This window comes from Aulonocara sp. 'chitande type north' Nkhata Bay, linkage group LG2 (genome assembly GCF_057382095.1).
Source record: "Aulonocara sp. 'chitande type north' Nkhata Bay isolate Kocher_YH1m ecotype deep benthic linkage group LG2, A_spYH_male_GT1.1, whole genome shotgun sequence".
Classification (NCBI taxonomy): domain Eukaryota; kingdom Metazoa; phylum Chordata; class Actinopteri; order Cichliformes; family Cichlidae; genus Aulonocara; species Aulonocara sp. 'chitande type north' Nkhata Bay.
This window is the reverse complement of record NC_141345.1, coordinates 30,185,123-30,211,330: the sequence shown is the minus strand read 5'-3', so window position 1 is coordinate 30,211,330 and position 26,208 is coordinate 30,185,123. Positions and strand designations below refer to the sequence as shown.

General features: G+C 40.0%; 1 protein-coding gene across 1 annotated transcript; it reads right to left on the bottom strand.

Moving 5' to 3' along the window:
• LOC147338164 (uncharacterized) lies at positions 1-24,868 on the bottom strand. Its single transcript, XM_086309335.1, has 7 exons — positions 24,803-24,868; positions 24,237-24,596; positions 23,796-24,086; positions 22,507-22,577; positions 22,186-22,375; positions 21,970-22,060; positions 1-42 (listed from the first exon to the last, which is right to left on the bottom strand). The coding sequence occupies exons 1-4, from the start codon at positions 24,866-24,868 to the stop codon at positions 22,551-22,553; spliced, it is 744 nt and encodes a 247-aa protein (XP_086165461.1). The 3' UTR covers positions 1-42; positions 21,970-22,060; positions 22,186-22,375; positions 22,507-22,550.
• Positions 24,869-26,208: the final 1,340 nt, after the last annotated feature.

Sequence of the window (26,208 nt, the reverse complement as noted above, 5' to 3'; positions counted from 1 at the left end):
GACGCACACATGTGGACGCTCTCAAGGAACTCATTAAGCAGCCTGAAAAGAAATTGCAGAAATTTTTTTTCAGTCAATTTACGATGAATCAAGACTTTATCTTAAACCAATTTCTTAAAAATGTTACCCAGAAAACAGCATCTTAACATTTTTTAAAGATTTAGTAGTAAATTTAAAACTTTAAGTCATCATTGTAATGCAGCTCACGCTTCAGTGGTTCAGGTAACATCATAAACATATCCCCAGTGTCACAGTGGGGAAAAATCCATAAATAAATAGCACAAACATGCATACCATTTCTGTTCCTCAGTGAATTCATGACCATAAACAGTCAATCAATCATGTCTTCAATTCAGCTGAAGCCCCCTGGGAAATTTGTGGGGTTGCAGATGATCCCTTGTCGTGGTCTTAGAACCAACTCCCCCTCTGAGAATTACGTTTTTGTGTGACTGTGGGGAAATACTGCAATATGTGCAAAATAAAAGCAGGTGGATATTTTGATTTGAATACACCAACCAATAAAACCACAGATGGGTGACGTAAATAGCACTGATTACTTCATTCCGGTGCAAGTTTCTGCTGGAACACACTTGATACTGTGATCTATCTGGGTATTAGATTGATGTGTACCACTCATCCAAACAGACCTCACATACGGACAACCTCCACCAAGAGGATTAGCTAGTTTATTCTGCAATGTACAACATCACAGTGCATAAGAAAATTAAAATAGGCTCAAGTTTAGTTCAAAGAACATGACAAATGGCCCAAGACGTTACGCAGCCTCCAAAATCATCACATCCCTGAGTGTACAGACTCTGCCAGGCACCAGAGGACACCCCGGGTGTCCTATGACCCTGCCGGCTAACCACGCCTCTGCTGTGCTGGAGGTATTTTTGCCAGAGTGACCTATACAATGCTAGCCAGGCCTTGTTTAAGTTGTGGTTTGTGTATGTGTGTTCAGTGTTGGTTCAAAGTCTCATTTTTCTTGGTCTTTTGTCTTTGAAAATGAGCCGTTTTGTTCTCATTGTTTTTGTCGTCACTCATCCATCAGCAGTTTTCTACCTAATAATTAATATCTGCTGTTATTTCCATCAAATAACAGACAGTGATGCCTATTGATTTGTGAGCATTTGTACTATAAGCATCACACAGTGTTTGAAATAGTTTCTTGTGACATATTCCCTACATTTCTTATTCATTCATTAGGAAGAGTTATCCCCTCCTTTACCTCAAAGAAATAAGACTAGCAACTAAACAGAGACTAGATTAAAGTCCAGTGCTGTAGGTGTTTCAGGATCATGTAAAAAAAAAAAAAAAAAAAGCTTTCTTTACAACCCTGATTTAGTGATTTGGAATTTAAAATGTCATTTAATGTGCCTTAATTATACCCAGATAAAAGTGTAACAGTTTTGTTTCTGTAACTCTATATTTACATCCTCACCAAATTAAAACAGCATCATCTAGCAGCGTGGTTGTTGTCCCACTTACATGTTGTGGGCAGAAGCAGGCAGCTCTGCGGAGAAGAACACTCTCAGCATGGAGGTGGCCAAAAGGCAGAACACTGTTTGGCAAGAACATAATGTGTCTGGGTCTATGCTTCATGGTCCTCGGCTATCAGTGGAGCAGCTTTTAGGTACGTACTGGAAAATAAAATATTTATAGTCCAATTCTTTTTTTTTTTTCTGAATACATCACACGAGGCAGTGGAAGCATATTTCAATATCACTGTTCAACACCAAAATGTCTTTTCAGAGATTATATATATACACACACACACACACACACACACACACACACACACACACACACACACACACACACACACACACACACACACACACACACACACACACACACACACACTTGCTATTTTGAGGAGGGTTGATAGAGCCTTTACCCATTTAGCCATTTGTAGGAAGATCCTGAGCTTGGCTAGCTGCTTGTTTGTTGTGTAAAACAACACTGAATGCTCTTTCCTGCAGGAGAAAGTGCATGTAGGCGCTGTGTGGAAACGTAAACCATGAAAAGGGGATGTTCGCGCCTGCTGCTGATCTAGTCTGCTATGATAAAGTAACTTTTGATGGCTCCTTTTTTCATAAGGCATCACCACAGGAGGTTGCTCTGCATGTTTGATTTGGGATGGTTGGCAAATCTCCCTCTTCAAATTTGGCAGATGTGTAAATCACTACACTTTGGAGCCTTCTCCTCTAATTGACATGAAGCACAAAAATATACATACATGCTCATCCTCCCAAACCTGGTCTGACCCACATTTTTTAAACGTTTAGACAAAAAATTAGAGAAAACAAAAAGGTCTGCTACACAATCCTTCCTGAAATAATTTATAGACTTAATTCCATGTGAAGGTTTCCCACTAGAGAAAAAAAAGCTTAAATTTCAGTGATTTTCAGCCAATGTCAGGGTTTGTATCTTATTTGATATGAACATTTAAAACAGGCTGAATCCAATAGCACACTTTGGTTAAAGTAAAACCTCAAGCTTGGTAAATGTAGAAATCAATACATAAGATGTTGTAACACTCATTTAATACAGAACAGAGAGTTCAAGGTAGGATTTCAGCTATTTTACAACATAATACGTCTCGGAATGAATGTGGTCTTCATATGTAAATACACGGAGGTACACCATCTGCTGCTCTGAAGCTCTCTCTCTCTGCACTCTTGTTTCTTTTTAGGGGTTTTTCATTCAAGACTTCTTCATGAATATATTCCTCCTGAGCTGTTACTTTCATCTGCATACAGCTCAGACAGCGCACCCCATTCAGTACAATTTCTACTTCTTGTTGCCCCACTTTTTTCATCCCCCTGCAGAGGAGAATCTATAAAAGCAGCTGTGGCTTCAAACAAAACATACACACTGAGGAAAAAACAGGGAGGTGGTTGAATGATGAAGAAAAAGGAACAACTCTTTAGGAGGGGGAACTATCAGTGCTGTTGCTGCTGATTAACCTTTAATTGTGAAATTTAAAAATGCTTTCATTGCTTCACCGCTAAATGCATCCAAACAGAAGACCTTAAAAGTAAAAGCTTATGTAAAACTGTCTCAGCTCTTTGCTTATCAGAAGCTTAAATAAGCTACTTTGCCTTGTTTGCAAGGCGTCTCCACAGTGGATAGCTCCACATGTTAATTTGGCAGTGGTTTTTTTTGCCCTGATGGCCTTCCTGACAACTCCAAAGGGGATTTGTCTTGAACCATGGATCTTTCTCTTGTTAGGCTAAAATGGGTCAAAAAAAGAAAAAGGTTACGGTTTGGCAGCAGTCAGCAAACATAGATGTGTGCTCAAACACCAATAGCACACACAAGTGCTGCTAAATGGCTGCAGCATAGCGCAATAATAACATTTGACATGTTGCAGGGATCGGTTGGTCGACTGAGGGTAATGGCTTCAGCAGTGCATAGAATCTGACCGTACCGCCGCTGGTAATCCTGTAGGGAATTGTGGCTATTATAGAGATGTAGGCGACAGCCACCTTGACCAGCTCTGCAATGTGGCGAGTGACCTCTAAGCGCAAGCAAGGCAATTAACAGCAAATTAAATCCATGGAAACGACTTGGATTATTTTGGTTGCCTCTGCCGTGATTTTTTTTTTTCAGCATGGGGAAATGAGAAGCGAGCTGTAAAGCACATACCGGGAAACCTATTTTTGCCCCAATTACTGTGGTGTCTGTGTCTTTTACTAGACTGACAGAATGGAGTTTACCATGATACAGCTCTCAGGGTAAGCACAGTAGACCTCTTGTTGTGGTTCTTTAAGCTTTGGGCTACTGTTGCATCAAATATCGGACTTCAAAGGTTTGTGGCGTCATCAGAGAGAGTTCCCTACCAGGTGTGCTGACTCTAAAAAAAGGGCCCAAGCATAGAAAATATTATTGCATGCTCTCTCAAACCTCAAATGCAACATATTCACCTATTATGGCTGAGACAAAAGCATCTCTGTGCACAAATGTAATGCTATCCTAGAAGCTTGGTGGTAGAATTATTAGGGTGAACACTCGTATCCTGCCTCTGCTATCCCATCTGTAGCCTCTGGCTCACATTTTTCTGATTACTTAGTTTAAAGATTTTACCTGTTTACTATGTATGGTGGATTTATTATAGGTGCACCTTCAGGCCATTTATTCAAAGCCTCACAGTTCTCTACTTCAAAAGCATGCATGCAAAGTATCTTCTTTACTTGGACAAACCTATTTGCGTCAGTTCTTTTGTATTTACATGGCATTAGGTCCCCATATGGCACCACATTTTGCATTTCATTACACCGATGGTGTTTTTTTTTGCTAAGCAGGAAGGCTGAACGTAAATGCACTGAATCATTTATCAGCTGAATGCTAATGTAAATGAGTGTATTTGTCTTTTTTTACTGTACCAATCACACAGCGGTCGAAACCCAAACACACTGTTTAAATTTGCAGAGCAAGAGTGATGAGCAGAATGCTGTGCCAGGCATCAGGAGTGTCACAGGAGATTTACTTTATATGACGACCAACGTATTTAACACAGGCACTGCCATCAGTATATTGTTCAGTCTTTTGTAAGATCCATGTTTAGATTGCCAGTTTGTCTGGCAAACATGCTTTTGAAATGGCAATTGCTTGAAAGAGCACTTTGAATCTTAATGTCATAAATTGCAAGACTGGGAATCCCACTGACACGAAAAAAATGACTAGCTTTCAAACAAACAAGAGACAGAACAAAGGTTTGGTTTTCTCATCTCTTTTAGTGAGCATCCAGAGCTTTACTCTCTCGGGAGAGTGACTCACAGCTTCTGCACGTATCAGTTCATCCAAGGATTCAAACCGTAGTGGTTCCAATTACAACCCTTTTTATGCTACCTTTACAGTACAGCTGACCTTTAAGTTGGTCAGGAGCTAAGTGACTATTCCTGTAGAAATCCCTGATGAGATTCTCAAAGACAGTGTCAATCAAGACTTGATAAAGTAGACCAAAATAAAAGAGTAGCCTTAATCCTCATGCTGAAACAAGAATCCAAACTCAAACACGCCACAGAACCCTGAGACCATAACATCATTATTTTAATCATCATGATCATAAAAAAAGTTATGTTTATGCACAGTTCTTTCAACAAAGGCAGTGAAAAGTGAGTGCTGTTGGTTTAGTTGGTGAATGACCATGGCACGTGCTTCATTTGTATGCATGAGCAATAGGGGGAGTGAATTGCGTAAAGCTGTTAATTCCATTTCAGGGAGAAAAAAAAAAACTATTGGAGATGAATGTTGCACCAGTATGATTGGCTCTGTTCAAATTAGTTGCAGTCCTGTAAGGCTGAACTTGTGAAGTTGGAGGAGGAGGAGCATTTAAGCACATGCATCAGGGCTGTAATTATGTTTCTACAAGCCACCGGCACGCCACTTATTGCCTTGGGAAGTAGATGTGAGAAACTGATAAACATGGTCCCTCCCCAGTCACTTGTTCACTGTATAAATTTGCATATGGAGCTTCTCCTACTCATTGTAACAGCTAAGTGTTTAGCCTCGCAGTTTCATCTTTGAAACTGCAGAAATTCACAAATGTAGCAGCAAATCATTCATTTGCCCTTAGGTTTGAAAACATATTTATATATTCTATGAATAATAAAAAATATTCAATGAATCACTTCAACATGTAATTAAAGTTTGAAAGGAAAGCATACCTCTTTCTTTTTACTTTGTTTTTTGTTGGTGGTTCAGCATTAGGCAACTATAATAACATCTCCAGGAAAAAAATAAATAAATAAAATTGGATCAAAATTGGTTTTGAAGATTCTTGTTGTGCGGTGAAATAAATGTTTCTGTAAATTTTAGCAGGTTGAATCTTCCTTCCATTCCAAAAATGAGAATTTTTTTCTTTTTCCTTTTTGAGTTGCTCTTGTTTCTGTCTTATTTTCACAGGTCAGTGGTAATAGATCCTCCACTGTTTCTATTGTATTCTAAATACATTTGGAGTACAACACAATCTATAATTAGAGAATGCTTTGAGATTTGTAATAGCTTTAAATGGGCGTGTGAGAGGTGGAACCTAGACTCTCTTTGCTTGAACTGGGGCATTAAGTGCAGACTGGTGGTGTGACTGACTGTCTTGATTTTCCAAAGGTAGACTGAGTTGGATATTGTAGACCCCTGCCGACAGATTAGACCATAGAAATTGATGTATGTTACTGTGTCAATGTGACGCTTAGTGTTGAGGGTTATGCTTAATCTTTAGGAGAAGACCCTATTTTTGATTCCAGTCAGAAGCTCACAGCAGACCTAACCACCTGTGAAAACTTAATCTTGGGTCTGGGAGCTTAAAACAGATGAAAATAGGACCGATATCCCCTCTGAGGTACCTTTTTATTTGTTCCTTAACCATACTCATGCCCTACTCCAACTCAGATTTCCAGGATCGACTGCTGCTTTGCCTACATGAATCCCAGACGAGATGGCTGTGGCTACTGCACACATGCTGTTAAATGTATACCGTCTTAATTTATTTTATTTTTGGAGAGGTTCTTAATTCATTGTTTGCTTTTAGTAATTATGCACAGCATTGTATGTCATGGATATGACGCAGTATAGGAACACTCTTTACTTAAGTCTAATTACCAATTCATCTAAGATAGTTCTTGTAAAGTGTTGCTGATGGCTTTAACAAGTCATTCACTCAGGCTGAGCCTCCTACAGCCCCTGCTTGGCCCCTGCTTGGTGAAGATAACTTCTGGGGGAGAGAGCAAGATAAATAAAAGTTAATTTCCATTACTGGGTGTAATTTTTGCTTCACTCCTCCTGACAGCTGGACGAGAATTGAGAAGCAGAGGCCCATAAATCAATTCACTAGGGTGTTTGCCCCAAGACAATGCTTTCACAGCACACAGTAGTAACAATGCTAAATTGGTTGGATAAGGACAAAGGCATGAGGACAATTTAATAGTTTTCATGTAGCCTGGAGTCTGGAGCAAGAAAATGACAAAAGCTCTCACAGAATAAAATATTTTAGAGTCAATATTCAAGAAGGGAGTAAGCTTCCACATCCAGATGAAGACATTTTGGAAGTTTAACCACATTACAGCAGCACCAGTGCCTCATCTCCAAGAGAATCAGGTACTGTTTTTAAAGCAGCTCATTCATCAGTCATCTGTGATTGCACTGACCCAGTACACAGAGGCACTTCATTCACCAAGCATGGGAAAATCAAAAACTCGCAATCATGACACGCGTTTGTTGTTATGAGACACAGATCATAAAAGGGACAACAGCAAGATACAATTAGGACTAACTACAATAAAATATTTTTACATTCCTTATAGCTGTAGCTGACTCTTGTCATATCCTTCTCCCAAAAACAGAAAGAACATGCTGAGCTATCCACTGCAATAAAACAACAAAATATCCCTGTGGATGGTGTTTCTTCTTCAGGCTGTGATTACACTAAATAAGCATATAGATGTAAAACAGGATACAAATTTAATGCACTGGAAGCAAGAAAAATGTGTTCCAAGGCATCCCTAGTCAAGAAAAGTATAATTTTCTTATCTTTGTATCTAGGCCTCAGGGCAACAGACTACAAATCCCATGTGAGTCCCATGCTGGAAAGGTTAGGTAGCCTTTGCCTCCAGGGCCAAGCATGCAGGCAAAGGTATAAAAAAAGCTGCTGACCTGAAGCAGTGGAGCACATATCTCAGATGTTTAGTGCAATTTTCCCTGGACAGATAAACTGTGTTAGTATGTAACATTACCTTCTCCCAGATGTTCCTGGGTTGATGCTAAATTTACCTGAAAAAGGTCACCTTAAAAAAAAAAAAAAAAAAAAAGATTTATAGACACAAGGGGAAATTAGCAATTTGTGGGTCTTTTCTGATGCTTCTACACATCTCATAGGTTTGATTTGTCATCTTCCTGTCTACTGAAGAGTTTATAGTACAAACAGAAAAATCCAATTAAACAGCTCGTGTGATAAAGTTTCATCCACAGGAAGTGAATAATCTTGTACCGTTGTTACCTTCTGTAACTACGTGCTATGTTTCTTCATCTTCTTTTCCCACAGCAGCCAGCAGATACAAACACAACCACAAGCACATCTGTCAGAGAGCAATAAAACAGACAGCAATTCCAGCAGCGTCATTGATACAAACATAGACGCAAGCTGCAACTGAAGAGAACCAATACATCAACTCACTATGAGCCTATCACACAGGGATACGAGCCAGCTTGCCATCTTAAGGAGATATGATTATTCCTCCACAAGCTGTAGCTGACAGCACATTTGAAGAAATGAGACCTGACAAATTGCATGTCTTTAGATCTCATGTGTAGCAGGCCCTGACCTGGTAATCTAGTCAAATACATATTTTCCCCATTTAAATCTTCATGAGTCATTTTAAATTGAAAAACTAAATTCTTCACATTCTGAAAGGGTTTTCCCCATTTTTTTTTTTAAAACACAGAGCCTCTGGGATTTTTAAGAGCTTTTCCAAACTGTTTAAACATCCTTGATTTTTATTTTCAAAGCTTACTTTTTTTTTTTTTAAACTTTGACCCTGGTATTTTTTGGTTATTGTGAAAAAACGTGTTCTGTGTGCATAAATATTAGCTCCCCTGATAGTAATAGTGTCATGTACATCTCCTTAGAAATTGCAGCCTATTTTTCTTTTGGAATGTCTCAGGCTCCTCAGGCCTGTTTATGCCCTGTCCTTATCTCCAACGTCATGCTGCTCTGCTGTATCTTAATTGCCCTTTGGGGATAAATAAAGTCTTTCTGATTCTGAGATTTGATGGTCTTCTAATATGGACCTTGGTCTTTAGTTCAGCCCACAGATTTTCAGAGGATTCAATTCAGGGTTTTGTGCGTGCCAGTCAGTAAAGTTCACTTTGGACCTTTGGAGGTAGTTCTTCACCAGAAGCAACATATTTTTGGCATCGTTGTTTTGGAAGACAACATAATCCCCTAACCCAGTTTTGCTGCTCACTGCTTGAAGTTTTCTTTCAAAATCTTCACGTCTTTCCTTCATGATTCTTCCCATCTTGACGAGATTTCCAGTTCCAGACTTACTGAAGTCCCCACAGTATAATACTCCCACCACCACCGTTACTGTGGGGGATGCTGTTCTTTGGTTCGTTAAAGTTAAAGAACATCATTATTTTTTTGTGCTATGGCTCAATAAAAATGTCAGCTTTTCAGGGGGCTGATAATATTGGTAATTATTGGAAATATTGGAAAACGGAACAAAACTACTTTGGTTAGGAATGCTATACTGAAAATCACCTGCTCTGTTAAAAACTTATTTTTGTTAGCAGTGGTCTATGCATTTTATTGTAATTTCTGGCCATTTGATAAAGAAATTCTAGTTTATGTTTGATTAAATATCTTCCTGCTTTTAAAAATATATAATCCTAACATCAGGGAGTTACCACTAAGTCTGAAACTGTTGGCCATTGAATGGTTAGTCCAAGTTCTTCCTCACCCGTTTCATTTTTATTTATTTTTATTTTTTTGTTAGGCCTCCCATCTGCCTTCCTTATGTTGTTCTTTAGTAGTAATTATATTTCTACTATTAAAAGTGTGTTTAACTGCAACAGCATTGTGGCATCTTATGTTATGTTTCTTTGAGTCAGGGATTTAGGAAGAGTAATATAATTGGGGGAGCTGTGAGCGGGATTTGAACACAGAACACTATGGATAGAATGCCAGAGAGCAGAGATTGATGTGAAGTAAAAAACTGGCCACATTCATTTGCTGTGATTCCATCAAATGCACAACGCAAAATAATAGCTAATGTGTTAGCTATTAACATCATAATTAAATATTTTAAAGAAAAAAAAGTTTTTTGGTTGGCTGGGAGACATTGTTCTTCACAGTTTGTGGCATTTCAATGATAGTTTTGTGTCTTTATTGTGCATCTTCCAGCACACTCTCTCCATTGCCTCCATCAGCATCGACATTATTCCTCAGTTGTTGTTGTTGTTATGTTCAGAGCTCAAACAGAACAGGTAGTCCTGCTTTCAGCTTAGTTTGCAAATATTAATTTAGGGTAGTGGTGAGCAATTCTGCAAATTTTGGTTTCAATCCTGTACTAAGTAAATAGTATTGTTGATACCTTTTAACCTTTAAAGGCAGGTTATGCAATGTGTCATGATTGATGACATGAATCATCATTATGTAGACTGGTTAATGGACTGGATCTTACGCAGCACTTTTCTACTCCGAACAGTCAAAGCACTTTTTTCCAACATATCTGATTCACAAGCATACAAGCACTTTTTTCTATGTTAAAATGCTTTTTAACATTCACAGGCATCACACTCCTATGGATGCATCGGAGAGAAACTTGGGGTTATTATCTTGGCCGAGGATATTTGGCATACAGACTGGAGCAGCCAGGGACAGAACCACCAACCTTCTTATTAGTGGCTGATCTGCTCTACCTCCGGAGCTACAACCTGAACACATTTTAATGAGCACTACATCACTGTTATTTATACTTTCCACAATAATTAGTCAATACAGGAAAAAAACCCAAACAACTCCACACATTACAGCTGACATTTTGAAACTGTTTTTTTGGAGACTTTTAATGTAAATCTTTCTGTCTCTAAAGCATGTTGCATCAACTTCTGTACTCTAAATATGCTATAATGTCTATAATGCAGAACTGAAATATAAAAGATTGAGAAGCCAGGTATCTAATGCAGCCACACTTTGAGTACCAGTAATAAACATGCCAGTGTGCATAAATTAAGGCTCGAAATACGTCAACACTCAGCTCTTCTTATATTGCCCTTCCCCCCGGGCTTTGTGATGGCTGTTGACAGGCACTGTGACTACTGATTAGAGATGGACCGATCCGATATTACGTATCGGTATCTGTCCGATACTGACCTAAATTACTGGATCGGATATCGGAGAAAAATAAAAAATGTAATCCGATCCATTAAATATCACGAAAGCACCTCACAAAACTTGCAACATGCCGTAACTCACCTCAGAACGTTAGCACGTCGGAGCAGTATGCATCACGTGATAGAGCGGCTGTGGCATGCGGGACCTGTCGGTGGTCTGGATAGCATGTGGAGCTTCGCTAGCAACCCGGCATTTCATCTCCGACAAAGTTATCCCGAGAGAAGTAAAGCAAGTGTGTAAGTCCATCTCTGAATGTTTGTAAAGCATTCCTGCGTTAAGCTTAACAAACGACTGCCTCTCCTGCTGCTACTTCAATCATGAAACTGCTTAACGATCAGCTGATCGGCTTTTCTGTCGCGAGTCCGTGTCTCTAGTTTGCTTTTGGCCCACTTTGCACCAGAAAGAGGAAACCAGCGGCTGAACAACAGCAGCACGTTTAAGCTTGATCAGCTGTTGTTAGAATTTATTTAATATTACTTTCTACTCGAGGATCTTTTCTACGTAGCTGACGGCTGGTAACTGTGCAGGGGCGGATCTAGCAAAGTTTAGCCAGGGGGGCCGATAGGGCATGAACAGGGAAAAGGGGGCACAAAGACATACTTTTCTTTCTTATTCTCATTTAAAATGTCTAGCTTTTAATAAATAATTATCTGACACCCAAAGTTTTAATTTGATGTAAAATGAATAGAAGTCAATTACTGTATATAGTAACTATTAAGTCTAATATATATATACCCTAGTAAGCTATAGTACTTTTTACTTTGGGAAGGTACCATCTGTGCAGTCTGCAATTTTGTTGAAGAAAGATGTTGAATCTATTTAATATTTCTTGAAAAATAATTGATTTCTGTGCATTTTTTTTTTTCACACTGCATCAAATTAAGGTTGATTACGTTGATTAAGCATCATGAGGTGGAGCGTGAGGGGTGGTTCCCTATTTTTTTTGTTGCTGGGAGTTGGAACCCTATTAGTTAGGTTGCTTAATATTTATGCTAAGTACTCTTTAAAATACCAGAATAGGGAGGATGGTGTAGGTTTAAGTTTATTAGATTGATCAGTATTGCTGAACTATGAATTTTTTTTTTTTTGCATACAGGTATAACAGAATAGCTTTAGTGTAGTTGTTGTTTTAAACTTGAGTATGAACTTATACAAAATGCAGCAAGATATTTAAAAAACAGTTTTGTTGATTAAAAAACACTATATCGGATTCATATCGGTATCGGCAGATATCCAAATTTATGGTATCGGTATCGGACATGGTATCGTGCCATCTCTACTACTGATGTGCTGTAACTCCCGATTCAAATCCACTTTTGAGCATTATTTGGAAGACAGCAGTGTTGGACTAGTCTTCCAGAAAAACTTAGGCTCTTTGAAAGCCCATGAGTTCATGCATTATTTTGGGAAAGTTTGAGGCAGGCTGATCAGATTCATCCTTTTTAAGGGAGAACCCAGGAGAGCTAATTTTGATTTATCTGTTTTCACACCTCATTACATTTTTATACTTCTGTGCCCTGAGGCAGAGATGCCTCCTTTCCTTCTTTTGTATCACAGTTTGATGGGAAGACCAAAATGTCCAAAAGAATAGAGAAAAAAACCAAAACGTCCAGCTTATCTTTGAGGCGATGACTAGTGGGGATTCAGGAAACAGTGAAGGCACAAAGAAGCGTTTCTAAAATGTCTTGGTGAGTGAAGACCACCTTACTCAGCAGCTTTCCAGCTCCAGCTTTCCTGGAGCCACACACTCACATTACCCATGAAGCTCAGGGCTCAAGCTGACAGCAGCGTGTACCATGCCAGGCACAGTTAGTGTTGAATTTAAGGTGGAATAGAAATGTCGGGAATTTTGATTTGTTGTCTGTCTCCCTCACCAGAGACACTAACTCTACTTAAGAAAAAAACAAAACTAAAATAAAGCTGATGTATGAGTATATTTGCAAAAATTCATGAGAAAAGTCTCTGAGATGTAAAATGAAATTCTGGCCTCAGTTTGAGATCCCCATTAAGTTTTCCGCTGGCACCAGAGTATTGATCCAAAGTCCAGTGTCCCAGCGCCATCATTGCATCTTTATATTAGACTATTAAAACTTGCGAAGCATTAAATGAAATACAGAAACATGTGATTGCCCAAATATTCATCATTTGCTATGAAAGCTTAATTAAAAGGAGAGAAGTTAAAATCATATTTTTACTAATCTTTTTCTTTATTTGGACATTTAGCATTGATATAACTAGGAGAAAAACATGCCTGTATTTGCTAAATGTAGATCCTCCTAAATAGCCATTATAACTGCTTTATTCATGATTATTTTACACCACTGGTGGGTAAAAATATACACTTTTTATAACTATTTGAGATGAATGATGGTCCAGATCTTCAAAGTTCAAGAAATTTGATTGATGAGCAAACAAGACGCCACAGCTAAGGAGCCATACTTTAATGACACCATAATAACTATGAATAGAAACAAAAACAGAAAGCAGTTATGCTTGAAGATCCTGACTATAACGGCTCAGCTTAACTTACCTTTTACTAATTTAAGTTTACATTAATATTAACATTTAGCTTTCAACACAGCACTACAGTTTAACTGTTAACTGATAATTATGTCACAATGCATTTTAGGTCATGCTACGTCAGTAATGCAAAGGTAATAAAACAAGTAGTGTAATAACTATACTTTATCCTGTGAGTAATTATGTACAGCACAAATTAATGTTATGCAATACTTTGAGTAACTCCATCATTAATGGAGGAAATTATAAACAGTAGAGACACAACTTCCTGTACAGTGTTGAAACATGGCATTAGAACAATCTGCAGATTTGAGATAATGGCTTACCACTTAATACAGGAGCACAACACGGCAGCTGTGAAGTTTGACAAACTGACTTTAAAGAACCTAGATGTAAAACAAAGTGTAACTTGAAGAGTAAGGGGGGATAGAAATGCAGTGCAGGGCGTCAGTGCACAAAACTGTGACGCTTCCCTGTTTGTGCTTCAGTGCTCGCAGCTCTGGTGCTGAATGTTAGTGAAGCCAGAATGCTGTCAGAACCTCCCTCACTGTTCTCATGAGAGGTTTACTCTTCAGTTAACAGTGCTTTTTGCAGCCCAGCAAGAGAGATGCTCGGTGATGGACTGGAATTTTTTCAATGGCATACTCGTTATTTATGTGTGTGGAAATCTGATATTTTCACATCACAGGTAATGAAAAAAAAAATAATAAAATGAGACTCTTGTCTGGGCTGTGTTACAGAATTATTAGGGAGACTGTTGATATTAACTTGCGCCATAATGTGCAGTTACTGTAATGGACACTAAAATTTCTCAACAAAACAAAACAAAACAGTTTAACAGTAATTACAGCCTCAAGTCTTTTTGAATACAGTGGGATGCAAAAGTTATTAACCTTATTAATAGTCATTTTCCTGTATAAATCGTTGGTTGTTACAATAAAAAATGTCAGTTAAATATATCATATAGGAGACACACAGTGATATTTGTGAAGTGAAATGAAGTTTATTGGATTTACAGAAAGTGTGCAATAATTGTTTAAACAAAATCAGGCAGGTGCATAAATTTGGGCACTGTTGTCATTTTATTGATTTCAAAACCTGTAGAACTAATTATTGGAACTCAAATTGGCTTGGTAAGCAGTGTTGGGGAGTAACGGAATACATGTACCGCCGTTACGTATTTAAAATACAAAATATGAGTAACTGTATTCCGTTACAGTTACCGTTTAAAAAGGTGGTATTCAGAATACAGTTACTTTGTTGAAATAAATGGATTACACTGCTCTAAGGAATGTAGCATCATGGGCAGTGTAGTCCGTGCTGCAGGGAGAATGGACTGCCATACACGTTATGTGTCTGTGAGCGCGAGGAGGGAGAAAAAGGGGAGTGGAAAGGTACGAGTTGTCATCGAGCAAAAACGGGAGCTGGAAGCATGTAAATATAATAATAACCACTTCAGCCAAGAAGAGTGCCTGACGAGCCCAGTTTTAAATACGCTATTAAGACTCGACTGTACACCGTGTTCGTGTTTTCCTCCGAAAACAATAAGTTCCGTTGGAGCAGCCTTTCAACGCCTCTCTCTGTCTCTCGCAAGAAAAGTTGACCCACACAACAAAGTAAAGCTATTTTTCGGCTACGAGCCGACAAGGACCCCGCCATATTAGTCAGAGGTCCCTTTACTACAGTTCGGAGTCGCGGACCTTCAGTAATAGTAATAAATCACACAGCAATAGTACATTCACATTGTTGTAAAAAGCATGATAATATATTAAGTAATCCAAAGTATTCAGAATACGTTTACAGAATACATGCCGCAAAATGTATTCTGTATTGGAATACATTTTAAAAGTAACTTTCCCAACACTGTTGGTAAGCTCAGTGACCCCTGACCTACATACACAGGTGAATCCAATATTGAGAAGAGAGTATGTAAGGGGGTCAATTGTAAGTTTCTTATAATTTTCTCTGAAGAATAGCAACATGGGGGTCTCAAAACAACTCTCAAATGACCTGAAGACAAAGATTGTTCACCATCATGGTTTAGGGGAAGGATACAGAAAGAGATTTAAGCTGTCTGTTTCCACAGTTTGGAACATATTGAGAAAATGGAAGACCACGGGCTCAGTTCAAGTTAAGGCTCGAAGTGGCAGACCAAGAAAAATCTCGGATAGACAGAAGTGACGAATGGTGAGAACAGTAAGAGTCAACCCACAGACCAGCACCAAAGACCTACAACAGCATCTCGCAGCAGATTGAGTCACTGTGCATCGTTCAACCATTCGGCGCACTTTACGCAAGGAGATGCTGTATGTGAGAGTGATGCAGAGGAAGCCTTTTTTCTGCCCACAGCACAAACAGAGCCGCTTGAGGTTTGCTAAAGCACATTTGGACAAGCCAGCTTCATTCTGGAATAAGATGCTGTGGACTGATGAAACTGAAATTGAATTATTTGGGCATAACAAGGGGCGCTATGCATGGAGGAAAAAGAACATAGCATTCAAAGAAGAACACCTGCTACCTACAGTAAAATATGGTGGTGGTTCCATCATGCTGTGGGGCTTTGTGGCCAGTGCAGGGACTGGGAATCTTGTCAAAGTTGAGGGACACATGGATTCCACTCAGTATCAGCAGATTCTGGAGACCAGTGTCCAGGAATCAGTGACAAAGCTGAAACTGCGCCGGGGCTGGGTCTTTCCACAAGACAACGGCCCGAAACACTGCTCAAAAATCCACTAAGGCATTCATGCAGAGGAACAAGTACAACGTTCTGGAATGGCCATCTCAGTCCCCAGACCTGAATATTATTGAAAATCTGTGGTGTGAGTTAAAGAGAGCTGTCCATGCTCGGAAGCCATCAAACCCTATTTTGAGCAGATTCTCCTTTTGCAGAACTTCTCTACCTCAATCAGGTTGGATGGAGAGTGTTGATGCACAGCCAGAGATGTTCAATTGGGTTCAAACTATGGGCTCTGTCTAAGCCATTTAAGGACATTAAGAGTTTGCTCCCAAAGTTGCTCCTTTGTTATCTTGGCCTGTGCTTAGGGTCGCTGTCCTATAGGAAGATGAACCTTAACTGCAGTCTGAGATCCAAATCACTCTGGAGCAGGTTATCATCAAGGATGTCTCTATATGCTGCTGCATTCAACTTTTCCTTGACCCCGACTAGTCTCCCAGATTTGCTGCTGAAAAACATCCCCACAGGATTGTGCTGTCACCACCATGTTTCACTGTATGGATGTTATTGGCCAGGTGCCTGGTTTCCTCCAGACATGACAATTGGCATTAAGGCTAAAGAGTTCGATCGTCTAAATTCTCTAGTCTGAAGAAAAGAAACAAATGGTTGTCCTTCTGGGAGGTTCATCTCTTCGTAGAGCAGTCCTGAAGCTCTGACAGAATGATCGAGTTTTTGTCTGTGAAGGTTCTCAGTCATCCAGGTCATCGTAGTCAAAGGAGCTTGCAAAGAAAAGCGCAGTGCAGCGAGGAATGCTCAGACCTCTACATTGGAGAGACCAAACAGCCACTTCACAAGTGCATGGCACAACACAGAGGAGCCACCTCCACAGGACAAGACTCAGCAGTCCATCTGCATCTTAAGGATAAAGGACACTCTTTCGAGGATGCCAATGTTCACATTTTGGACAGAGAGGACAGATGGTTTGAAAGAGGAGTGAAAGAAGCCATCTATGTCCACTGTGAGCGACCATCTTTGAACAGAGGCGGGGGTTTACGACACCAACTCTCTGCCATCTATAATCCAGTTTTGAGATCCCTTCCCAGACGCCTTAACACCCACTCACATCCTGGGCCATCTGACCTCAGGAATTCGCATGATAAGGTGGGGCCAGGTTTCACAATGAACACACCCGAAACTCTGGCTGATTGGGACCCACACCCAGTTTCACACCTTGGCTCAGGCGATTAGAGGATCATCAGGGGGTCCTTTTGTCCCTCTGTGGGGGGGTTACTCCCACTAGGTTTATATCTGGGACTCTCCACCATTTGACCTTAGAACTGAAGAAGCTTCTCGGATGAGAGGTGAAACGTCTTCAAGCAACTTAAAGAAGTCCAGACGCTTTTCTTTGCAAGCTCCTTTGACGATCGAGTTTTTGGTCACCACCCTGACTAAGGCCCACTCTAATGCAATTGCTGAGATTGTCTGGGCTCCCAGATCTTGGAACAGTCCTGTTGGTTCCAAAATTTAGGCCACTGTGCTCATTGGGGCATTAAATTTGTCTTTGAACAAGTGAAGCAGTGAATACTTTCCAGATGCACTTTATTTGTAGAGTCTATTTTCACAACAGCTTAGGCAGATGCAAGTCTTTTTTGATATAGCTTCACTGGCCAATTCATCAATTACAGGTTGATAGTCCTGGGTTGGAAGAACCCATGTGAAATGCATCTTCATAGAATCAATTCAAAAAGGTGAAACAACAAAAATGCTCCTGAGAGATTTTGGTTCACATTGAAACAATAGCATCAAACAGTTGCTGCAGATTTTTTGGTTGCACATCCATGAGAATCCATTGGATTGAGATCTGGTGACTATGAAGGCCATTAGACTACACTGAACTCATTTTTCTGTGCATGACTCATCCCTATGTGACCCATCTCTTTAAGGGATGGAAATGGATGACTTGACAATCAAGATTCAAAGTCATAGTCTTTGCGGTACTGCTGCCCTTTTTGTCAGCACGCAGCAGTCTGGGAATTCTTCTCTAACCTCTGACATCAACAATGCATTTCCACAAAAAGAATTAAGCTCAATGTGTATTTTGTGCAGAAAATCACAGTAGGTCACCCGTTTCTGAAACACTCACACCTGCCTGTCTGGTACAAACAACCATGCCTTTCTTCCCAATTTTGATGCTCTGTTAGTTCGTGACCATGTCTACATGCCAAAATGGGTTGCTGCAATGTGATTGGTTCATTATATGTTAACAAACAGTTAAACAGGTATACCCAATGAAGTTGCCAGTGAGCGAAAGAAGGATACACAGACTCTGGTCCGGTCTGAAATGCAGTGTCATTTTTACCGCGCATGCTCTTTTCCTGACTGTCACATCCAAATATTCAATTAACTCGAGTTGTCATCCATGACCAGTAATGTCAGCTGATAGAGCAAATCTGTCGCACATAAATTAGTCTTCGAGATACCTCCGTGCTCCCTACATCAAACATGGCTCAACTAATTGGTAGTTTGAAAGTGAAAACACAAAAGTTGAATGTCATTCCAAAGAAAATTAAAGTGCCTTAATGGAATACAAAACAGAAGCCCCAAGAGAGCCAGCTCGACCTGAATGCCTTCGTAGTAGCACATTTTTATTTTTTATTTTTTTATTAACCTTTATCACATCAACAGATGATGAACATGAACTTCTTGGGTGACCTTCCAGGGTTGTCTGTTAGGAAGTGGCGGGGGAAGAGAGAACACCGGCAAGCTTTGAGAATGCTGATGAGGAGGTCAAGAGTTGGAAGCGAGAAAGTTTGACACTTTTTAGCCATCTGGGCCTCAGGTGTGGATAATAGTATGATGCTAATCATCACAGCTTTGGCGGTATGTGACTGAAGTTAATGAGCCTTTTGCTGTGCACATCAAAGGAGGGTAAGACTGAGGCTTTGCTGTCCTTCATGTATCACTGACTCACACACCTGAGTAATAATCCTGCCAATCAAACCCCAAGCTGGACCACAGAGCACCTGCACACAGCTTTTAAATATTCACTATTGAGTTTCTTTGTCCCTCTGATGACTGCATTAATGTTCACTGCATTAATGTTCTGGTAACTGACTGATTTAGGGCACACACATGCTTTTCCATACAGTGTTTTTTGATATAGTTTCTCTTTTCTTTTTTTTTTTTGAGCAACAGCCTTGAGATTTTAGGCTCTTGTAACAAAATTCTAGTGACATGTCGAAATTAAAAGAGAAATTTTCAGTGAATAGCTACCATCAGGATGCCCTTCGACAAAGAATTTAATTGTTAATTGAATGCTATTTTTCAAATGATCTTTCTCGCTATGCATGAAAGGAATGGGGGATTAAGCACTGGTTGAATGGATCTCACATGAAAAAAAAAAGTTATGTAGTCTACTGTGTCCAAAGAAAAATCTCAATTAAAAAATAAATAAATACAAAAACAAGATGATGAAAGGACATTTAATTTATGAAAAGACAGACTGCTTCATTATTGAAGTCAAGATGTTACACGTTATGCTATGAACCATCTTACATGCTCATGTCTGACCACATGAGCTTAACTGATGCAGTCAGCTGGCATGTTTTCTTTCTGTTACTTTCCTGGCTCCTCCACCTCTTCACTCTGTCTCATCGTATGTCTCCATTTAAATCAGATCTTGTGTACATATTCTTTTTGAAATGTAGTTCCCTTTATCATGTGACATTAATGAAACTAGACTAAAAGTATCTAAAGAAACAGTGATTTTATGACAAGGACAGTCTCAAAATAAATCTCCAACATCTTCTCCCTTTAGGTAGGACATCATCAAAAGTCCTCAGTATCTAAATATGTTTTTATTTTATATTGAGAGAACCCGCTAGAAGTGGTAGTAGCAGTAGTAGTTGCTTGTTATTAGGGTAGCTGGCATAATTATTATTCCTCAACATTTAGAACAGAACATATTTGATACTGCAGTCAGTATGAGAAACCTTTGACGTAGTATGTTATTCCAAATAATCATTTTCAGAGAATCAAGGAATTTGTGTATAACTATATAATGATGACAAAAGTATTTTTTATTTAATTTTTAACCAGCATCTAGGCTGGTTTTGTAAAATAAAAACAAAAAATTGGAAAATGAAATTGGCCAGACATTAGAAGATTTCTAGGTGGCTGCAGACACACAAAATGTCTTAATTTGAAGGAAAAATTTAAATATGAAAATATCTGACTGAAGTTTGTCCAGTTATCCTATAGCAAAATCCTGTTTGACACAGTCAAATACACATCTGCAACTAACAAAACAAAACACAAAAAACCCAGCTGTGAACTGTGACCTCACTGAATATTTCCTTCAATTAAATAAATTCTCTCCAGTCTTAGCATATATGACTCATCACTCACAAAGTCAATGACTTTGTCCCATTTCTGCCATTTCATCGGCAAGCGGTGACTTTCATTAAAGACGACAAAATATTACACAGCGCCACTGGGGACCCTTCTGAGGTGACAACATGCATTTTCAGAGTCTTGCTACATTCATTTCCCATTTTCCCTTCAATCATATCTTTGTGCCTCTGTATAGAGTGAGCGTGCTCTATAGGGAATTGATTTAATTATGCATGCAAGAAAATTGATACTCTGAGCTAAAGGTGGTCCTTATCATTAATTTTCCTCCTCTTCATTATGCTGTTATAATTCAAATAAATAACTGAAAATTCAATATCGTCAGTGTAATCAAAAGATGTCTCTAAGTGAGGAGTCAGCTCTTCATTTTTAGGTATTATGGGCTGTCATGGGTGAAGCAAGCAGAAAAGAATGAGACTTAGATCTGAACTTTCCCTCTTATCTGCATCATTACTAATTCTTATAAATTGCCACTGCTGTTCAAAATGATACAAGGATGGTGATCCAAGTGAATCTTGATCAAAAGAAACTGCCATAACATACCGTGCAAGTGCAAAGTTTGGACCCAAATGCAGAAGCCTGGAGGCAGACTTGGCATTTGTTAGACTGGAAGAACAGTCCACAACAAAACTACAAAATGTGAAAAAGATGAATTTCATTCATGAGCCTAAAGAAAGATTGCCTATTACAGATGACCACAAATGGGGAAACCAACAAAAGACAACCATAACAGGCTCTGTGACAAAGGATGAGGGGAAGACAGGACAATTTATAAACACATGGCTGATCAGGGAAGTGAAAACATCTGGGAAATGAGACACAGGTGTAAACAATCAATAACATCGCAGGGTGACAGTAAAACTCAAGACAGACTCACAGTATACTTGGAATGAGGAAACTGAGACAGGAACCAAAACATCAGTCAACAAATGAGTCCAAACTCCAGACCAAATTAGTGATGTGTTGTTTGTGAACAAGCTAGCTCTAAGTGCCAATTCGTTTTAGCAAACAGCTATTCTCTGCCCTGCTGGAAAACCACGTAAGCCAGGGCGGGACTTCATTTTCATAAGCACACCATGTAGCCAGTGATATGCAAAGACAGACTAGGAACATACCATGATGTGCAAGAAGGAAGGGGGACAGACACTCGAGCTAGTGTAGTGGTGCAGGCCAAGTACTACCTAGTAGTAAATACAATGAAATAAGACTTTTAAGAAAACCCTAGAAAATTCCTTCCCAACACACAAATTATTCACAAGTATTATATGCAAACAAAATTTTACAAAAAATAATTAAATAAATAAATAAAAAATTTTTTTACTGACTTTGAGTTCTTTGCAGGTTCCGTCTGCTTTATCTGTGATTTAATAACAACCAACAAACAAGGTAACATACCTAAACTACAGTGACAAACCAAAAGCACTTAAGGCAGCACTCCTACAACCAAAATGTGTCTAATTAGACAAACCTTCAGGATCCATGGTATGGTGGAAGGTGTAATCTAGGCTTGAGGCTTGGCCAGAGAGGCTCTTCACAGGTGCAAGAAAGAACCTTTCAGTCTGTAAAGCAAACCAGCACATAAAAGGTGGGAGTCAAGGATTTCAGCCCACACCTACAAGTTTGCTACGTTAATGACTCACAAAAAAAGAATACCACTGCAGCAAATGTAAAACAAGGTACAGACCTCTAATTAAAAATAGAGAGCAGCAACAAGGTGCTAAAATAAAATCACAACCACCATAGCTAACAGCTTAGCTGCTTCTTTAGGTAGGTGAGATAGTGAGCTGGGGCACCCTGATTGGACCACGTGGCTGGGGTGGCAACTCAATAAGGCACAGTGTGAAGGAAAAGCAGAACTGGAACATGGTACATGCCTACAGGAAGAAAAATAAAACAGGGATACAACACAGTTTAAAGCAGTTAAAGTGCAATATATCTGGCAAGACAATGCTACGTTCTTTCATAACCTTTATGAACTGTTGTTTTCATTTGTATTATCCCCTACCTCTCAGTGCTGCTGACACACAAAGCCACCTGTACATCTTGATTTCATCTTGCAGTACTCTTATCAGTGACCTTGAGGAAAACATACTTGTGACCATGCAGCCTTTTGTATGAGCAAAATCTTCACAAATGTGACTAATTTAAAACAATCTCATTTACACTGTAATGCAAAAACAATGTCGCACACTTAAGGTGGTAAAAGCACAGTGAACAGCGTTAAAAGCTATCATAGGCTATACAGGCTATTGAAAGGGGCCGATCGATAAGAGAGGACCAGTGGGCGTTGGTCAGTGAGGGACTCACAAGCTGCACTACCACACAAGAGATGGCAAATAAATTATTCACTGAAGTGGTTGAAAGGACATATATGTTGTTGTCTGTCAACAAAAAAAATCTATACACTGTATTATGAAATCCAAGTACCTCATGACCCTGTATTATCCACTATGTCAATATGCAGTAGGTGTGGAAAAGATTAGAAAATTCTAAATGATGGATGTAAGTGTATGTAGGTCAACATGTTGTGAAACCCCTCTTCTGCTTCCCCACGGTAATTCTGTGCAGTTTGATAGCACTGGATATTAACCAGCTTCCTTTCAGCTCTACAATTGTGGCTTTGATGCCAAGTCCAGTCTGTGTTTTGATCTCAGATCACAAAAGCCAGCAAAAATCTGGTCTGGCAGTAATTTTCAGTTCAGATGGCAGATCAGGGGAGAAAAAATCCAGATCAAGTAAAAACCAGCAATGATCACAAACTGGAAGGTAGTCATCTCCAAGGAAACTCCCCCCAGTCTGTGACTGTTGTAGCGTAAGACAGAAATATGCTTTAATTATAATTTCCTTGCTCTTGTAATTTAGAAAAAGAAGATGATTATTGTGGTTTGTTTTTACTTTTCTCGCATAATGTGTGGGGTTTTTTTTATATTTAAAAATAATAATACAGGGTTATCCTAATTATCCTAATATCCTAACCTGTTCCACAGCCGCTAACATCCTTATGGCAGTTCTTCCCTTATAATATCATTCAAAACACTAAGAGAATGGCGTGTAGCAGATTTATAATGCCACAAATCAATTTGTAATGTAAAGTTAAAAAAATACAAAATTAATATGGTGTACTATCAGTGTCAGCTATGATATTAGGACGTCTTTTTAAAAGGTTTTTAAATGAATGAAATGCAAGGGGTTATGAACTGTTGATGGGTGGGCAGTTGTTATAATTAACTCTCTCTCTCCAGGCGCGCCGACACCTCCGGAGATGCTGTTGAACAGAGGGGACAAACTGCTCACCTTCGACGGCTGGGAAGAGTGGCGGTTGGTAGCCCAGAGACGCCTCGAAATGGGACACACCGGTGGCAGAAGAGGTAAGGCTGTTATGAGCATATTCAATCCACGACAGTTGCTCGCTCCAGGTTGACTGGTTAGTGGATACCAGGCACCGGAGAGCCGCCTCGAGCTCCTGGTTGGTACGCTCCGTTTGGCCATTGGTCTGTGGGTGGAAACTGGAGGAAAGACTGACCTGAGCTCCGAGGGCACTGCAGAACTCCTTCCAGACACGTGATGTAAACTGCAGTCCTCGGTCTGACACAATATCCGAAGGGATTCCATGGAGGCGAAAAACATGGTTAGTTAGTAGTTGGGCGGTCTCTAGGGCAGTGGGAAGCTTAGGGAGAGCGATAAAATGAGCAGCTTTGGAGAAACGGTCCACAATGTTGAGAATGACAGAGTTACCTGACGAGACAGGCAGGCCGGTGATGAAGTCAATAGCGAAGTGTGACCAGGGACGGCTCGGAGTCGGCAGAGGTCGGAGGAGGCCCGAGGGTGGTTGATGGCCGCTCTTGTTTCGAGCGCAGGTCGGGCATGGAGGTCCCGTTCCAGGGTCTGGTTCAGTCTGTTGGGCCTCTCCAGCCAATGGCGCCACTCCTCCAGCGCTAGCTTGATGGCTAGTAGCTCTCGATCTCCCACATCATAGTTGTTCTCTGCGGAGGTGAGACGGCGTGAAAAGTAGGCACAGGGATGAAGCTTACCACCTTGCTGCTGGGAAAGCACCGCCCCCACTCCAGCGTCCGAGGCGTCCACCTCCACAATGAACTACAGGTTGAGGTCGGGTTGGACGAGAATGGGCGCCGAAGCAAAGCGGTCCTTCAGATGGACAAATGCTTGTAGAGCCAGCTCATCCCAGCAGAAGGGAACCTTGGGAGAAGTAAGACGGGTCAGAGGAAGGGCAAGTTTACTGTAGTCGAGAATAAAGTGACGATAAAAGTTTGCGAACCCCAGAAAGCTTTGGAGCCGTTTACGTTTAGAAGGGGTCGACCAGTCAAAAACGGCTTGAACTTTTGCGGGATCCGTTTTGAGGTTACCATGATCGATGATGTGGCCCAGGAAGGAAACAGTTGAGACTTCACTAACGCGTGGTAGACAACGATCCAGCGATGAACAGCAGTCGCCTCCTGGTTTAAATGCTGATCGTCTTAATGAGACCCAGGTGTCTCATCTGTCGAGGACGTGGGCCAAGGGCATGAACCCACAGTGAGTTCAGCCCCGGCGATAGAGAGAGAGAGAGCTGATCAGCGTGCAGCTGATCCGCCTGGCCGTGACACTCTCCTACTTGAGATCTGATTTCAAGTCAGAGAGTCCACCCTGTGGCTTAGGCAACAAAGGCACAAGAAAACTCAAATCATATATCTGGATATTAAAAATATCCCCTTTCACTCATACATATCACTACTGCACACAGTGGTATGAAAAAGCATTTGCCCCCTTCCTGATTTCCAAATGTTTTATATGTTTTTCACCTTTCAATGTTTCAGATCATCAAACGAATGTCAATATTGGATATAGATAACACAAGTAAACGCAACATGCAATTTCTAAATGAAAGTGTTATTTAATAAGGGGAAGTAAAACCCAAAGCTACATGGCCCTGAGTGAAAAACTGGACCCGGAAGACCTGCTGTGGCAAATGGAACCAAGGATTCTGCTGTCTACCAAAACATCCTGAAGGAGAACGTCCGGCCATCTGTTCATGACCTCAAGCTGAAGCATACTTGGGTCTGCAGCAGGGCAATGATCCAAAACACACCAGCAAGTCCACCTCTGAATGGCTTAAGAAAAACAAAATGAATACTTGAGAGTGAACTACAACAAGTCTGCAAAGTTGAGTGGGCCAAAATTTCTCCACAGTGCAGTAAAAGACTCTTTGCCAGTTATCACAAATATCTGATTGCAATTGTTGCTGCTAAGGGTGGCCCAACCAGTTATTAGGTTTAGGAAGTTTAGAGCCCTTTGCTGCAGGTAACACAAAAATAACCACAACTCAAATATTTAAAATCATGGAGTTATATATACTTCTCTGGGCCTTGACTCACATGTAAAGTCTTTGTTTCGTCCTTGTTTCTTTCATTTAAGGAACCTCTCTAAACTCCAACATATGGTTTCCTCAGCTGAATTAGAAAAAAATGTTCATGCATTTGTGTCATCACGTTTAGATTATTGTAATGCCCTGTTTACCAGCTTGAGCAAATCATCTCTTTCTCGCCTCCAAACGATACAAAATGCAGCGGCCAGGCTACTAACACGTTCTAGTAAACGTGCTCACATTGCTCCCATTTTATATTCTTTACATTGGCTCCCAATAGATTTTAGAATCCGTTTTCAAATTCTTGTTTCAACATATAGAGCACTAAATGGCGAAGACGAAAGG